Genomic DNA, 17,450 nt, shown 5'->3' on the forward strand with positions numbered 1-17,450 from the left:
ACGTGTACACCAGAGGCATTGCCCCCCCCCCCCCTGTCGAGACTCATTTTGGTGCTTCCGAGTGGATGGTAAAAGAAGACGAAGAGGAGATGAGGACGAAACTAGAGATGAGTAAAAGAGGAGTGAGAGTTTGGGGAAATATACAAGGGGACCTTTCCTCTCAAGTCCAGGATCTCGTTTCGAACCTCCGGGGAGGCTCGAGGGGACGAGGTACAGACACCTGTCGCCATGGCAACACACCCGAATGAAATTACAGTAGCGTTAAGAGTTTGATGTGAATGATCATCGATTTCTGGTGATCGATGATGTGATATTTCTTGATGAGAATTGCTCGGTCCGGAGGGATTGTTGGTAGGGTAGAATCAGGATGGAATTGTTGCTGAGTTGAGGTGATTTTCTATGATTTGTCCGGATCTTGTCTGGAATTGATGATACGATGGGAGATCGAGGCCAGTCTCGATCTCATGTGCAGTCGTGTTATGAAGAGATTGTCTTGGCATGTGCCCATTTTGCCCCGCTGGTGAGTGTGTTGTGGGAGGTGAGCGACTGGTGATGGAAATATTTGTTTTTTAGTGGCTGGAGACGAGTTTGGAAACGGAAATTTCCCCCACTACTCGATGAAAATATTTTTGAAAGGCATTGAGAAGTGCCGCTCTCTTTTTCGTCACTTTTATCTTTGTCGGTTGAACATCTCGTGGGAATGACAAGAGGAAACCTGATTTTCTGATGGTTGAACTCCCTCTTCTACCCCCCTGAGGGATGACGAGTACTCTAGTTGTCCCGTAATCGATATTCATGAATCCGCACGTCGCGACCTGTCGACGCAACATCATGAGTGAGCGAACGACTATTTCCCGCTAGTTCTCCTGTTTCTCCCTCTCTTGATATCATCATTCCTCACATATACACACCACCCACACGGGTAGAATGTATTAAACCACGTTGGCAATTAGCATATTCCAGAACTGGATGGTCAGGACAGTCCCTACCACGAGTCATTTCTACTCTTTGCGCTTTCCTTCGTTGTCGTGCTGCATACATTAACAGATGTTACTTCAATTATCGATATTTTGGGGGAATTGTGGGGTAGGGGTGGAAAATGCGGCGGGCATTTTGTGCTGCGGGGAGGGGGGGGGGAGCGTGTGATGGTGAAAATCAATTTTATGGTGGTATTGTTGGAGATAAGGCTGGCCGTATGGCGATGAAATATTTTTTTCCCGTTATCCCGAAGAGAAATTTGGTCAGGCAAAGTTGTTGGTGGAGGACTCACAGGAGGTGCCTGATTACCACAGGGCCTGAAGGGCCCATTCCATGTTCAACCGTTCACTTTAGCACTCAAGTATCCATAAGTCAATGTGGAATCGAAAATTTTGATATCCATCAACTATTTTTGAAGATATGGACATCTGAAGATGAAACCAAATTTCGAAAGGAACATCATACTTTTAGCTCAACTCGCGGACGACAGATATCGCTTGGGGAATTCCTGTCGTCCATATTGTTTTCTGTCCAAGAACTTCCGATCTTCAATTGGAACTCGAAAATTCTGATCTCGACCTATTATTTCCGGAAATATGGACGTCTTGTCGTACCCTCAAACTTCCCAAAAAAGTCATCGGCAAATATCGGTTCACTATTCCTTGCAAATAAGAGATTGTATTTTTCCAATTGACATCTGTCTGATTGCTTTTCACGGCAAAGACTTTGCTCGTTAATGTGAGACCAAAAACTTCCATTTCCATCAATTTTTCGCGGAAATGTAACCGCCTGAAGATGAAACCAAATGTTGAAGGGAACATCGTGTTTCTACCCCACCTCACAGACGACAGCTATCGGCTATAAAACTTCTTCGTCCGAACAAGTTCTCCATCAAAAAACTTTCGATCGTCAATTTAACCCAAAAATATTGACCTCGAGTAATTATTCCTGGAAATATGACCCTACCCTTGACCTTCCTAATGATCAATCATCATTTCTACTCCGCAAGTGTCTCCTATCGATTCATAAATTGTCCTAAAATCGTACATTTCCCGCGCAAATTTACCGATAATGAAATTGGCGGGAATTTCTTTACTTTTCAAATCCGTTCATTATCTCTGGCGATATAAAAAATGTTCCACGTGCCTCGTAAAATACCAAATGACCCATATTCAATGCTCACCCGTGACACACGTACTGTCAATGTTTCTGTGACGTAAAACGCAAATCCGAAGCCAGACTGGGGGTTACACATGCTCTGAAAATGTAACGTAATGCTGTTACGTTGGCTATCTGTTCTATTGAGCACGTGGCACTATCGCCTTCTGTATTTCCTATTACCTCTTTCTCGGAATATGATTTTTCTTTTTCATCCCTCTCCCTCGCACCCGTGGCGATGGTGGCATTTTCCTTTGTCTCGATTTTTATCTCCGCCGTTTTCTATGCCAGTACTCCGCCGACGATGCAACATCCCACCTCACTTTTTCTCCCATCCCTCTGTCTCTTTTCATACCTTTAAATTCACCAACACTGAGCTGGGTCTAAGCACACGCCTAATCCGTCTCGGTCTGTTTAAATCACGTGGTATTTCTACTTAACGTCGGTTGAGGGAATTGTAGAATGAAAATAGGAGAAAATTGGAACAGATTTGAAAATTGATGGGAGTTCCTTTATTGGAATATATTATTCCAAATCGAATGGTGATGATTTGAAAAGGAGATAATTCGATTTTACTGTTGATATTTTGATTTTGATTTTCTTAATATAATATAATATTTTCGATTTTGAAGAATTTGATCGAATTCAGTTTTGTATGAAAAATTATCGTTGACAGCTGGTACTATTGACTTTCTTTTCAATCGCCTCTCATCGAGACAATCGAGAGTTAATTTTCGATACGTAAAATCGTATTGCATAAAATTCCCAATCGATGGTTTGTTATACAAATTTTATATGGAGTTTATTATGTAAATTCTATAGAAAGTTGGTTCATTTGACCTTCATGGAGGTTGGGAGAGGGTCAATCTGTAGAAGGGTCAAGGGGTGAATCATTGGGAGCCTCAAATGAGGGTTAATTTTCGATAGGTCAAGTCGTTTTGCATTAAATTCCGAATGTTTATTGTATTTATTGTGTAAATTCTATAGGAATCTGGTTTACTTGACCCTCATGACGGTGGGGAGAGGGTTAAGAAGGTTCAGAGGGGGTCAACAATCATAAGCCTCATGAAGGTCAACAACTGCGAAAGGTGAGGGTCAAATCTCGAGGATAGGATGAAGGTTAACCCTCGTGACCTCTACGAAAAAAATATTCAATTCAAGTCTGTTTAATATATTCTTCGAAAATACATAAGATTTATATCAAATATATACGAAGGCTGGGGGAGGGTGCAAAATGGGGTGCTACAAAAAATGAATATAAATCAAAAATCAGACTTTTTGATTTATCTAATTTATATAGTATAATATATAGTTTTCTATATAGCTATGAGCCCCAATTCCAATATTAATGTTTAACCCTCACGAGGGTCCCACAGGTACTAATCTCCGCTAATTTTAATTTAAAAAATTTCCCTCCCCAATAAACCAACTTTCACCCCCGTCCCATCGCCCTCATAATTCTAATTTCGCTCATACGAAGGAGCGAAATAAATGGACACATAAATTCGTTCGAACGTGTTATGTACTCCTCTTTATTCCCCTCCCCCCTTTCTCTCTCCCTTTTTTTTTCTCTCGACACTGGGTATCGATCCATCCCCCATGGCCCGACGCTGGCCACCCGTAGACTCTCGCCTCGTTCTCCCGAGTCCCCTTTAACGTCTTTCCCACTCTATATATATTTTTCCATCCCCTCTCTCGATAGTCGCCCTTTTCACAGCGTGACTAGATCCAACAGCGGTGATAGAAAGGGGTGCTGTTGCTCTAAGAGAGGAAGGGAGTGCTCAATCCCCCTTGTGTGAGACCGGCTATTGCCAACGTGCACGCACCCTTCTTAGTATTTCTGTTATTTCAATTTTGATGGATTTGAGCAACTGTTGCAATAGTGCGAAAATATATCAATCTTTTACCCCTTGCAAAATCGATATCGATGGGGTAGTAATGCCCCATCGATATGTATTAGAACCCCAAGTTGTAATGAGACGATCTGAGAAATTATTTTGTAGAGTCTCGTCTCGATCGCGAAATAAAAATTTAAGGGGTGGTTTCCTCTCGATCTCTCGGGGATGAGACGAATCTGAGTAAAATTAGAAATTATTTTTGGCAAAAATATAAATTATATAACAACGGAGGGTGAATTCAGGGTAATATAATATGAAATGGAAAATTAGTATCGATTCATGAGGACATTTTACATTTTACACTTTAAAGGTTGTGGGGCAAAATGGGCCTTTTTTTTTAATTTCATGGGAAAGTTCGGGAGTCAATTAATGGGGTAATTTTTAACCCCCCGAGAAAGAGAGGAAAAATTGGATAGGAAGAGGTTATGTTAAATGTCAACAGTTTGATAATTTATCGATGTCGATATATCAGTATCGATAAGCATTATTTTTTCAACATGTTTTCATGCCGATGCAATTCTGCATTGCAGTGCACGCACCTGCGTTTACGAGTGCGCTTCAAGGGCAACCTCCGGAACGACCTGTTGCGTGCAAATTTGTTTTATTTATTATTATTATTATTTTTTTTTATTTTCCTCTTTACGTTTTTATTTTTGTGCGGTGCATATGTGCAACCAGGGGCCAAGCGAATTACATCGAAATTCAGATGAGTGTTTTGTTTGTCGGTGTGAGGGAGAAGTCGATCGATTATTTTTGGCTGAGGTCAATGGATTTTTTATGGACTGCAAGTGATGAGTCCATTTATTTTTTGGGTTATTTTCATTGCATTCGAGTCAATGGGAATTGGGATTATCGAATGCCGAAAGGGAACTGTGACACGAATTTTAAAAGAATTTCGGGGGTGAGAGGAGGTTTAATTATTTAAATTTTGATGTAACCCTTTTTATGGCCCTCGCAACAATCAAAAGGGGAAAATTTCGATAGTAAAAAATGGTTGATCTTCCTGACGGCCATTAGGGGTGAAATTTAGTATTAACGTTTGATCTTCATGAGGGCCCCACAAGGTTCAACCCTTTTACTATTCATGTTGACCCTCGAGGGTTGAACCTTGTCTCCCTCCCTTGACCTTTCAATTACATAAGAATTAATGGACACACGTTGATCTACTCAAATGCAGTGTCCACGAGCTTCAATGACCCACTGCGTGCTGCCCTTTGACCCTCGTTGGGGTAATGAGGGTCAAGGAACCATCGCAATTTGCACATTACAAATTACTATCGCAAGAAATGACCCCGTTCCCCTCAAGTTTGCCCTTACAGCCCCCATGAGCATCCAACGTCAATAATGAAACTTTCAACCCCTCTCACAAGGGTCAACTCCAATAATCACCACGTCATATTGACCCTCATGTTAACCCACCCCAAATTCAACCCCCACTGCCTGCAAATTAATTTAATTCCCCTACGTTTCACCAGTAATTCCTCGATCCCTCAAAGGGAACCCCACTCATTAATTCCAATCGATTCGATTCCCTTTGACGTATCGATTTATCCCCCAAGACCTTTTCCATCCCCCAAACCCCATTGACCGAAAAAAAATCATATTTTCACAATGTTAACATTAGAAAATGAATAACCCGATGGTTGGTGGAGTTGCAGGGCGTGCAAGATCGGTTATCCAGATCCCGAGTGTGCTCTCTGAGCTGGGGCTATCCGGTTTGGCAAGTGCCTTCTCGTATACACTTCTGGGGTGCGGTGAGGGGGGGAGGAGGAGGAGGGGGGCAGGCAGGCAGGGTGAGAGGGAATAGCAGGGGTAGAGTGAGAGAGAATCGGTGAGAGTAGCGGCAAGAGAAGGCCCCTAACTCGTGTAGGTGAATCATCCCAGCGTTATATACAGGCGAAAGGCCTCTCTGTCCGGTTCGTTGAACACCGGGGCGTCTCAGGGTGTGCATCTACGGCTCAGTTATCGCGGTTAGATTCACGGTAACTCGAAATGTACATTTTTTTTCACAAAATCACCAAATGTCCCTGAGCGCATACCTTATCTCCGTGAGTAACCCCTACCGAGGGGGTTGATAATGCCCTCCCCCTAGCGGGGGTTGGAAAATTTCTTATTTCTTCATAGGAAAAATCGATCTCACCCCAACCCTCCAAGATTTAGGATGAGATAGAAAAATATTTTTTATCGAAATTTGTTTGGTGAATTGTATAGGAGCTGAGGGGGGAACATGGGGTATTTTTTATTTTGCGGAATGGAGAATTTAATGGGGGTTTGAATGGGTCCTGGTGGGGTGAGATCGGAATTTCAGTTTCTGAGATGATGGGGTTTTTGTATCGAGCGGTTGGGGGATGAAGGGATTTTTTCATTTCGCGATTTTCGCGGGGAAAAATTATTTTAAGTATTTGCACTTGGCATTTTGCCTCGTGTCCCACCTCCGCCCCCCCCCCTCCTCCCACTCGACGCAAACTGGATCGCGGAGGCGCTAACGTCTCTCTTCGTTAGCGTTGAAACAACGAGAAAAGACCGACCTCCACTCGAGTGCTTAAACGATGGTAAGAAAATGGAAGGAAAAAAAATACGAGGGAGAAAGAGAGGGAGAGAGGGAGAGGGAGAAAGACATAAGATGCACGGAGATGTAATTATTGAGTGAGGGCAGGTGTTGAGGTGTTCGCCAGGTGATTTTAGGGGAAGCAGATGGCGGGAGGAAAATTCACCCGCGAATCGGTACCACGTACGTTCTTCAAGGCGACTCGTCTGATCGATTTGAAACTCGGTTTCGGATAATTGATAGCGTAACAAAAAAATGACAATAGATTGCTAGTCCCTAAAGTCGCTAAATTCGTTGTTTTCGGGTGCGGAGGGTGGAAAGAGGCGCGTCGTGAAGGGAAATAAATTTTGAATATAAATTAGTCCTCCAGAAGACGAAACGTGGGGTGAAATGACCCTCAACCGATTTTTCGGTCGAGTTTCGTCGGAAAAATTAGACTTTTAGACTAATTTTTGCAATATAACTAACTTTGGCTCCTGGTGGCGCCCTCTGGAGGTCGAATTTTCATCCGAAATTTGTTTCGGTGAATGTGACGTCACAAATCCAAAGCCGAAAAGTGAAGTTTTCACGTCAGACGTCGAAAAAAATCTCGTGTACCGATAAACCGGATGATGCGGTACCATTCACAACGTATATTGTCATTAATTCCAGTCTTAGGATGGAAATGACTATTTTTTACTTCTTCGGAAATCCGCCGGCGACCGCTGTGACAGGGGAGGGGGCTAATTGGGGTGGGGTATATTTTTAGACACACGTCAACGTCGAGTCAATGATAATTTGATAATGTTAACAAACATACGGTGCGGGTGAAAGATTATTGAAGAGGATTTTATCGATGGACAGGGGAGGACACGACGAAGTCTGACAAATAATTCAGGGCCACTAGACTCGTACCACCCTGACTCTGACATTATTCTTCGGGTGAAATTGTTTGTTTGTTGTCGAAGTGAATTGATGGGTTATCATTGGCTTCTCTCTGACCTACTGAAATTTTATTTTTTTATAAAAACCCAAATCTTCGTCTGACGTGCACTGAGTGATAGAGAAATGTAATTTTTGTGTTTCAGGGCGGTCACTGATCCCAGGGATGGCCGAAGGGTGGCCCTTAAAAAATTACCAAATGTCTTTCAGAGTCTCGTAAGCAGTAAGAGGGTCTTCAGGGAGCTGAAGATGCTCTGCTTCTTCAAACACGAAAATGTAATGATTCTGATAATTAAATAGTTATATTTTTATCAGGAATTTTTGTTATTGGTTGGAGTTTATTTCAGGTTCTCTCAGCACTGGATATCCTGCAGCCACCGCACCTCGACTTCTTCCAAGAAATGTATCCTTTTTAACAGCAATATTCAGACAAGAATCAGCGTTCCGAGAAAATTCAGTTTCACATTGATCCACCTTGACTCACCCCTCATTGTAAAGGGGGTAAGATCCCCCACCCAACGACCCTTCCTCTTCCCCCTCGACATCCTCTCATGCTCGCCTTGGATAGCATAAATCTCTCAAAGCTCATTCAAGTCCAAAACAACTTTAAACGAGACCAAAAACGATCTTCGCATTAGGAATATTTCGAAAACTGCTGGATCGGTCTCTCCAACTCATCTTTTATTCAGAAGATTATTAAGTTTCCCACACAGTCAGTGATCTCATTCTTCGGTTCTTCCTACCCTTGTCTTAGATGGGCTACCTAAAACGATTTTGATCTGTTAAAACCTTCAAAACTCATGAACCTATCTCGTTAATTAATATCCCTTTCGAAAGCCTGCAAAACTCCCTATAGAGTCCCTCCTCTTCCTTTCATGGTACCTGGGAAACCAAAAGCCTTTCAATTCTCCCGGAAATCCAAAAAACTTCCATTCAAACCCAAAAAAAAATTTTCACATTTCTAGGAATATCTCCAAAACTGCTTTATCGATCTTCTGATCTCACCTCTCGGTCAAAAGCTCACGAAATCCCCCACAAAATCATTACCTGCAAGCTGCATTCCCTTTTGCCCCGGTCTTAGATCCTCTCCCCTTCCAAATCCGTCTCAAAAGTAAATTATGATCGACCCAAAACATCTTCACATTTTTCAAAATATCTCAGTAACTGCTCAACCGATTTCGTCAGTTCACATCGCATTCAAAAGCTTACAAAATTCCCTACAAAATCATTACCTGCAAGCTGCACCCCAATCTGCCCCGGTCTTAGAACCTCTCCCCTTCCAAATCCGTCTCAAAAGTAAATTATGATCGAGCAAAAACATCTCCACATTTTTCTAAATATCTCAACAACTTCTCCACCGATTTCGTCACTTCACATCTCATTCAATAGTCTACAAAACCCCCTAGAAACCCACCCCTCCCCCTCCCCCACTCAAAATTCCGCCAACTTTGTAATAATTTTCAAAGTCCAACCCAGTGAGGATCAATTCTCATCATAATTTCTCGTCTCCAACCGAAAAGGACTCCTCAACAACGTCACACACAAGCCGTTGGTGGTATCGATCCACCCCTGTGCACCCCCTACAACCCCCCCCCCCCAGTACTGTGGGAAAGCCGTAGGTTCTCACGTATACGCGTGGCAAACACCCTCCCACGATAGAAGGAAAATTCGTAATCATTTGTCCCTCAACAAAAATTCCCCTCTCCCTCACTCCTATCTCATTCGATTCTATCTCTCTCTCTCTCCCTTCCTCATCCTCATCCTCATCCTCTTTGTCTTCCCTCTTAACCTCTCCGTTGAACGTGAGTCAAGAAATTCCTTGTTCTTGAGGAAGAGGACTTGAGGAGTTAAAGGGAAGGAAAGAAGAAGGAAAACGCCAGTTTCAGGCATGGTTGACTGGTTTGGACGAGCCTGTATACTGGCCTTGCGGATTCTCGACCTTCTTCTTCTTCTTCTTCTTGTACTCGGTACGGGAATGAAGAAACAAAGAGCATTAGCCTGCCACCTATTTTTTTGTGATTCGATTTTAATCAATTATTTTGCCATTTCAATCGATTTTTTCATTAATTTCATTCGCCGAAGCTCTTGAACAATTATTCATGCTTTTTATCGAGTAATTGAACCCTTCGAAGGTACCTGAAGACATGAAGCTGGTTTTTTTCTGGCACCCTCATCGATTTCGATCTTAAAATCGATCAGAACGATCGGTAATCGATCCTCGTCTGAGGTCTTGTCGGACAACTTTTGGACAATTGATGATTTGGGGCGGGGACGCATTCCATTTTCCGTAATTAAGACTCGTTAAAAGGCCCGATATTTCCGGTTCCAGTCGCCGGTATTGAGCCGACTTTGCGCCAACTGTGCACGAGACTTGGGTTGATGTTGGAGTTTAGGTTTTCTGAGGTGTTGGAGAGCTCATGGGGGCGCAAGGGGTCATGACACTCGCTTTGAACCGGAATATCCGGCCCGTATGCAATGCTACCTGTGCCGGTGGCGGGAAATTTGAATTTCATTTTTTTTAATTTTTCTGGTATGGGTCCTGGGCCTGATTAACTCGGGGTGTTCCATTCTAACCGTTCCAAAGTCTTCAAAGACACCAGGCGAGAAGGGGTATCAGGTATTCTGATCGATTGCGACGAGATATATCGAAACAATCGGTAATCGATTCGTCTGTGAAGACTTTTCAGCTTTTTGATGATTCAAGATTTGGGGGGAGGTGTGGTACGAGTTGGGGGGTGATCAGGGCTCATTAGAATACCAGCAAAATTACGGTTATTGAACCCGTTTTGCCCCACTTATTTATAAACATCAGAAAGTTTGAGATTCCGTTAGAATTTTTAGTTTTAAAATTTTTTAAGGAACAGAAGGGACGACGTGGACTGATGATCAGTGTTTTCAATGAAAAATTTCGTCAGCTGTGAGAGTCATCCCGCAGCAGTGGCGGTAAATTTGAATTTGAATTTTATAATTTGTTGGGGAAAAGTCTTGGGCTGGATTACCTGGAACTTCAGGTGTTGATCAACCAGATGAGTTTACTGGTCACTTAACGCAGACCCCCTGGCAACTTCTACCTTCTCTCTGTACCCGCATTCCGTACTCTACCCGCGTCGACCTCATTCCAAACGTAATATATGTAACCATGTACACACGTTTTCACGTTTTTGTGGGCATGATTTTACACTTGGATTTTCACTGGAAGTGAGCATAAATTCGTTCGTTTAGTGATTTAAGTTGTGCTTTGAGAAAAAAAAAATTGAGATTATTTTCGAACAGAATTTTTCTTGACTACTTGTGGTAACAGATACGTGATAACAGAACTCCTACAGAGTGACTTGCACAAGATCATCGTGAGCCCTCAGCCACTAAGTCCCGACCACATTAAGGTCTTCCTGTACCAAATATTGAGGGGTAAGTGAACTTTATTTTATTTAACAAATGCCTATATTCCAAATAATGATCCATTTGTGCGTAATTCAACTCCACCATTCCCAAAAAAATCTCAAAAACCGCAAAAAATATTCGAAAAAAAAGCGTTTCTTCCCCAGAACAATTTGAAATTTACTCAGTATCTTAAAAAATCCACCCCCCCCACTCATCATCCCCCGGACTAACAACGAATTCTTCCACGAACTCCTCCATCGGTCCCAAAAAAATGCACCCGCAGCGAAAAAAAAAAGTTGAACGAACTCTCGAGTCCCCCCTCCCCCTTCTCCCCCACCCGAAAAATAACTTTTGACGGATCGAAAGAATTTCACTCGTCGTACCTCCTAGACGAAAACTATCTAGTGCCTCTTCAGCGAGCGGCACAACCGAATTTTTTTTTTTTCATTCATTTTATTTCTCTGTCGAAAACCAGTCCTGCCGCCGCCCATCCGTGACCCCACAGACCCCGTCATCCGGTCGTAGCCGCACTCATTTTTCTTTCTAGATCCCCCCCCCCCCCTTCCCCTCAGTAGGGTCGCTCAATAGAAACTGGTTGGGCTCACTCATATTCACAATCGGAATTTCAGTGAAGCGCAAATTCTTTTATTTTTCCAGGTTCTTCGATTTTTAGAACTTTTTCTTTTTTTTTTTTTTTTTTACTCAACCGGGGACGCGGTGAAGTGTCCCTGAGATGTGGGACGTGTTATCTGGTTTTAGGTTATAAATAGAACGAGACAATGTCGAGACCTAGTGCAGAGATCTGTTCAGTTTTTTTTTTTATTTCGGTGATCGATTTTTAATTTTTTTCACTTCTATAAAAACAAAGATTGATGGCCTTTTTTTAAATTAAAATGAAATTATTATATTGATTGGTAATGAAATTATCATTTTTATTGGTAAAGAATTTTCGTTTCCACTCCAAAAACTTTTTTTTTTTTAATTTTGTATGAAAAAATTTTTTTTTTCGACACTTTGTGTGCAAAATGACACTTTACGCACGCGCTGTGCCCGAAAAATTCCACTTTCCCCACGTGATGTGGTACAATAGTGTTGGATAGTCCCGGAAAAATTCCTATTCAATTTTTAAATTCTTTGCGGCATCGGGGGGTGGGAGGGAGGTGGGGTAAAAATTAAATCCCCTCCCGGAAATTTTTCTGCCAACACTTGGGCTCCATCACCGGAAATGGGGGAAAGTACGGGCGCACAAGCACTGCCGAGGGAGCAGTTACACTGTTAACCATCCTCTCCCCCACATACACCAACTCCCTCTCACCCCCACCCTACCCACCCACCATTTCCAATGCATTATGCACGTGGGATGCTTTGTGAGAGGGAACACTCGAGTAAGCACTGGTGCTCTCTGGAGCGATCTCCCCCCAGCAGTGTTTCACTCTGTGTTGAGTTGCCTCCTAGAATAGTTTACAATTGAGTAAAGGTCGTTGGTCACCCTCTGAGGTTGGCAACTTGGATTGATTCAATGGGCATGTCCGCCAGGTGATTTTAGTTAGTGATAATAAAATATATAAATTCACGAGTATTTGAAAATCAACTGGATGTCCGTAGAATTATTTAAATATTTTTACGAGGGGTGTAAAGTGGTGTTTTACGGCCTAGAACAAGAAATCAGACCGAATATTAAAAAACATATTTTAGATTTTTTTGGAGAAATAATTGGGTCATGTGATGGTAACTTAATTAGAAAAAAATTCTATGGGAATGAGCATTAGAGAGGAAACAATTCTCGTTAAATTCAACCGGAAATCGAACCCGGGTTCGCACCGGGTCTCTTGTACCCAAAAATCTACCGGGAATCGCAGGAATTCACCCCCTAATGTACCAGAAATCCCACTTAACAGTTTTGAGCCATTAAAAAATTCTAAAAAAATTAGAATTAAAGAAAAAAAATGCTTTAACTCACCCGGGAATGGAACCCGGATCTCCAAGGTTCGCATCGGGTCTCTTGTACCCAAAAATCTACCGGGAATCGCAGGAATTCACCCCCTAATGCACCAAAAACCGCTTAACAATTTTGAGCTGTTAGATTTTTCATGGAATAAATAGACAACAAAAGTCAATATTATTCTCTCCTGAGTGTTTATATTTAAATTGAAAAACATTTTTTATGAGTTAGAATTCTGAGAACTGTGAAGTATGATGTTTAGGTTTGATTTTAAGTATGTAGATAAACTGGAATGAATAGGACTCTTCGAGAGCATGTGACTAGAATGTCCAGGGACAACTGAACCAGGTGTTGTTACTTAACTCTGTCGTCAGGTAATAATTACCGACCCGTCTAATATCAACGAAACCCTCCGACCACTTTATGCACTCGAATTGAAAAGGAATTATTCATTATGAGGTACGACCCCCGATCAGTCGATTAACTCTGATCGCAACTGTCAGCAGGTGAAACGATTAAAAATCGATCGTCTGCCATCACGCTAACGCCGGACATCACGTACATTTGACTACTCGTCAAAAATCGAGGGGGTTCAGCCCCGGAAGTCTTGACATATCCGTCTCAGCCCTGATCTCGCACCATCAAACTGCCCATTTCCCATCACCTCACATGACATGAAATGATTTCAATTTTTCTATTTGAATTATCACAGGCAATCGAATGATTAAATGAGCTCACGATTACGAGGAAACAAAATGAACGCGGTTTGTTGAAAAATTAAAGCACAGCTCTTCTGTTTATCTTCAAAAATCACTTGACATGTGATTTTAGAGGTTTATGATGTGTTTGAGAGACTCCAGAAAAGGGCTAATTTATGATCTGTTGTCCTCCGAACTTGAGAGCATCGCAATCCTTACCACATGTGGAATTCAAACGAAACATTGTCATTGAACAGACGGACGACGTTAGGGTGGGAATTACTGATCAACTCACGTCGCGGTGATGACTACCCCAGGGAAAAATTCAGTGAAATCGATTTTTAGAGGTTAACCTTGCGTAAGACACGGGATCGATAATACGGAATTCGAAATAAGAGTGCAGCAGTGGTGGGTATGACACATGCGGTTGTTGGCCGTGCCCAAAATAAAGCAACATTCGCGCTCCTCGTGGCGATGGCTTCGGGGTCTTTACCCGTTTCATTGGGTCATGATGTTCAGTAATTTTTCGACATTTTTCTTTCAACCCCCGATATCTCCGCAGCCCCTCGATCGATTCCATCGAATCAACGTTCGTTCGATAGATCGGGAAATTTCCGATTCCAACCTGAGGTCACGCGCCCTTTTCCGATCATCCCTTCGGTGAATATTTGAGGTTCACTTCGTAATCTTTTCGTTATAATTTGTTTCAATGCAAAATTCTGTCGTGAGAGCGCGTTTCCGCCCGGAAATTATTATAACGACGGGGTCTGTCACGTAGAGATCTTGTTGTTATCGGTTCTTAATGCATTTCGTCGAGAATTCTTCGATCTATCGAAGGGATTCGGCTGAAGGGCGGTCCGACGGGGCTCTCAGAAAATGGGGAAAACCGGAAAATAGTGGGGACGTGACGTTTCACGTGTAAACTCAACTGTAATCAGCAGTCGCAGGGCTGCTCCGATTAATCAGTCCATTACATTAATCCAGCGACGCAATTTATCTCCCAGTGTACCCGAGAGACACGCATAATGGGTAGACAGTGCAGTTCTCATCGACCCGGGGCCCTCACATCCCACCACCCCCAGGTGCCAGTGCATTTTCCCCAGTTCACTCACACTCCCTCGACACTTCCATGACCCCCTGGGGACTTGGAGAACCAAATTACATGATTTCTGTGTGTGAAATCCCGTTTTTTAGGGACTTTTGGGGACAATCTTGGGGTTTATCTGCGTCATTAGGTGAGATTTTGGGTCTGGGGCGGTAATTTTTGATTAAATTCCAGTGTTAGGGTCAAATATTTATGATACAGGGGGAAAGAGTGGGGGCGGAGGGGGGGGGGGTCTAGGGATCGCGCAGAGAAATATTCGATAGAAATTACGGAATTTTGTGGAAGTAAGTAGGGAACTGAGAATTACATTTTATTATTTTAATTTTTAAGGTGGGTTTTCACGTGGAAGTACTAATCACTTTTTCATTAGGTGGTCATGACTCGCTATTAGAGAATTAATTCGACGAAAATATGCGATGATTTGATAAATGTTATGGAAGAAATTGAGCTGGGGTTCAATGGAATCGTTTGAAAAGGGCGATTCGAATGAAATTGGATTGACGTATCCGCGAGATTAGTGATGTCGATGGTGAATAATTAATGGTTTTTTGATGAGTTGTTTGATGATGATAATCGAATAGAATTTGGGATAAACTGCGGGGAAAATCACGTCCTAATGGCTCAAATTTCACATTATAAAAATTAAAAAATACGATAGCTGAATAAATAAATATATTAAGTGCATTGTCCGGCCCAATCGACCTTATATGGAGTCTTAAATAACAAAATAAATCAATATAAAACTTCAAGTGCAAAGGAATTAATTTTTTAAAAATTGTGAAGGAAATTCCTCGTCGCAAAACCCCCAAAATCTAATGATTCTTTCGAGATTTCTCGACGCACCCTCATTACAAGTCTAATTAATTTTCTTCATTCTAGGGCTGAAGTATCTGCACTCAGCGAGGATCCTCCACAGGGACATCAAGCCTGGGAATCTATTAGTCAACAGCAATTGCGTTCTCAAGGTAAAAATCATAAGAATTTTCTATCAAGAAACATTTAATCCTTCGTCCACCAATTTTTTAATTACTTATGAATATATATTTTTGCTCCCACATGGAAGACTCGTATTTCATTGACTTTTCATTTCTCCAATTTGGATTCTCTCAATTTGTTCTTGTTATTTAAAATTTCTACACGAAAGCCTTTCAGACAACTCGACTCGATCTTCAAACTTTCCAACAAAAAATCTTTTTTTTAAAAGACTTTTCGCTTCTCTTTGAGTTTCGAATTTTTACGTGACGACGACTGCAGGTGGAACGCTCCAATCTAGGTCATATCCGAAATGTAAACCAAAAAGTCCTGACAATTACTCCAATTACCGGCCAAAATATCTCGTTTCAAAGATCAACTCCGAAACAACAATTTTTCAACTTCAAAAGAAAATTTCCCGTTTGTTCTGGGGGGGGGGGGATTATTTCAAAGTTGGGGTGGGGCTGCGGGTAAAATCGCCCTACCATCTCCAGGGAGAGGTTTCAGGCTTCAAAATGAGAGGTCGCAGCCCCCATTATCGCAATTAGGACGTGTGATATTGCGTTCTGAAGTCGAAGATGAAAAAATCTTTTTGTTTTGGAGAAGTGAAAGTTTTTTAGGGGATTTTTTGGGGTTTTTCCATTTTTTTGAGGGTCTTTTCATTTTTGCAGATCTGCGATTTTGGCCTGGCGAGGGTTGAGGAGCCTGATCAGAACAAACATATGACCCAGGAGGTGGTGACACAGTATTATCGTGCACCGGAGATTCTAATGGGTGCACGTCACTACACAGCTGCAGTGGACGTATGGAGCGTTGGTTGCATATTCGGTGAACTTTTGCGCAGGCGAATTCTATTCCAGGCACAGAGTCCAGTCCAGCAGGTAATGAACAATGAAAATAAATTGCCAAAAGCCTTTTACCTGTTAAAATATCGCGTGCCACGTGAAAAAAAAATTGAATTGACAATTTTGGTATTTTTGGGTCAATCAGGGCGAAAAAAGTCGTATAAACTCATCTGGGAAATACGACCGATTTGGACCCTCAGAATTCTAAATTTATTGATCCAAGGGGAAATAATTAATCGTGTCATTTGGATGTACAAATTATTGGGAATTGTTGTATTTAAAACATCTTCAGAAGCGTCAGGATGAACAGAAAATTTCTGAAGATTTTTTGGAGTTGATGTGACAGCCAGAAAATAATATTAGAGAGATATTTTTTACTTTAGAAAAATAATAAAAGGCCGACCATTTATAGGCCATTAAAAACGTCTGACTTATGACTTGACGTCGAGACGCCCATATACGAATTATGGTGCTGCAAAAAAGCGGATTTTTCCTTGGGCGGCTAAAACATCTTGAATTTTCTTTTCTTTTAATAAAAAAAAACATCTACCAATTTTTTTCACCAAATTTCTGGTGGAATTTTATATTTTTATTTAATTCAAAGAATTGCCTCCAATATTTTTAAAAATTCGCATTAAATTTTTTTAATGAAAAAAATTGTTGTGAATTGTTGGATTAAATCGTCCAACAATTCAGTTATCCAAATATTTGTATTTTATTGGTCCCTGGGTATTTCAGTTGGAGCTGATAACGGAATTACTGGGGACCCCGACCCTCGAGGACATGAGGTACGCCTGCGAGGGGGCCCGAACGCACATGTTGCGACGTGCACCCAAGCCATCCTCACTGACAGCCCTCTACTCGTTGAGCAACCAGGCGACTCACGAGGCTGTACACTTACTCTGCCAGATGCTCGTGTTCGACCCTGTGAGTGGATACCCCCTTTCCTTTGCCATTATCTCGTAAACTGTTCATCGCTTTTCAAGACTTTTTACGTATTTTCG

The 17,450-nt window shown here is 41.9% G+C and overlaps 1 protein-coding gene across 5 annotated transcripts in view; it reads left to right on the plus strand.

Annotated features, from left to right (window-relative positions):
* The window catches only part of LOC135165876 (serine/threonine-protein kinase NLK), a 35,028-nt gene that overhangs the window by 8,528 nt on the left and 9,050 nt on the right, over positions 1–17,450 (plus strand). For all 5 annotated transcript variants that reach the window (XR_010299590.1, XR_010299591.1, XM_064127639.1 and 2 more), the window contains exons 2-7: positions 7,650–7,779; positions 7,851–7,906; positions 10,805–10,911; positions 15,509–15,594; positions 16,273–16,482; positions 17,185–17,373. Coding sequence is in view for 3 of the 5 variants with exons in the window: in XM_064127639.1 (XP_063983709.1) it covers positions 7,650–7,779; positions 7,851–7,906; positions 10,805–10,911; positions 15,509–15,594; positions 16,273–16,482; positions 17,185–17,373 (778 nt within the window). In the remaining 2 variants the exon portion in view is untranslated. The remainder of the gene's footprint in view (positions 1–7,649; positions 7,780–7,850; positions 7,907–10,804; positions 10,912–15,508; positions 15,595–16,272; positions 16,483–17,184; positions 17,374–17,450) is intronic.

The sequence above is a fragment of the Diachasmimorpha longicaudata genome, chromosome 9 (assembly GCF_034640455.1).
Source record: "Diachasmimorpha longicaudata isolate KC_UGA_2023 chromosome 9, iyDiaLong2, whole genome shotgun sequence".
Classification (NCBI taxonomy): domain Eukaryota; kingdom Metazoa; phylum Arthropoda; class Insecta; order Hymenoptera; family Braconidae; genus Diachasmimorpha; species Diachasmimorpha longicaudata.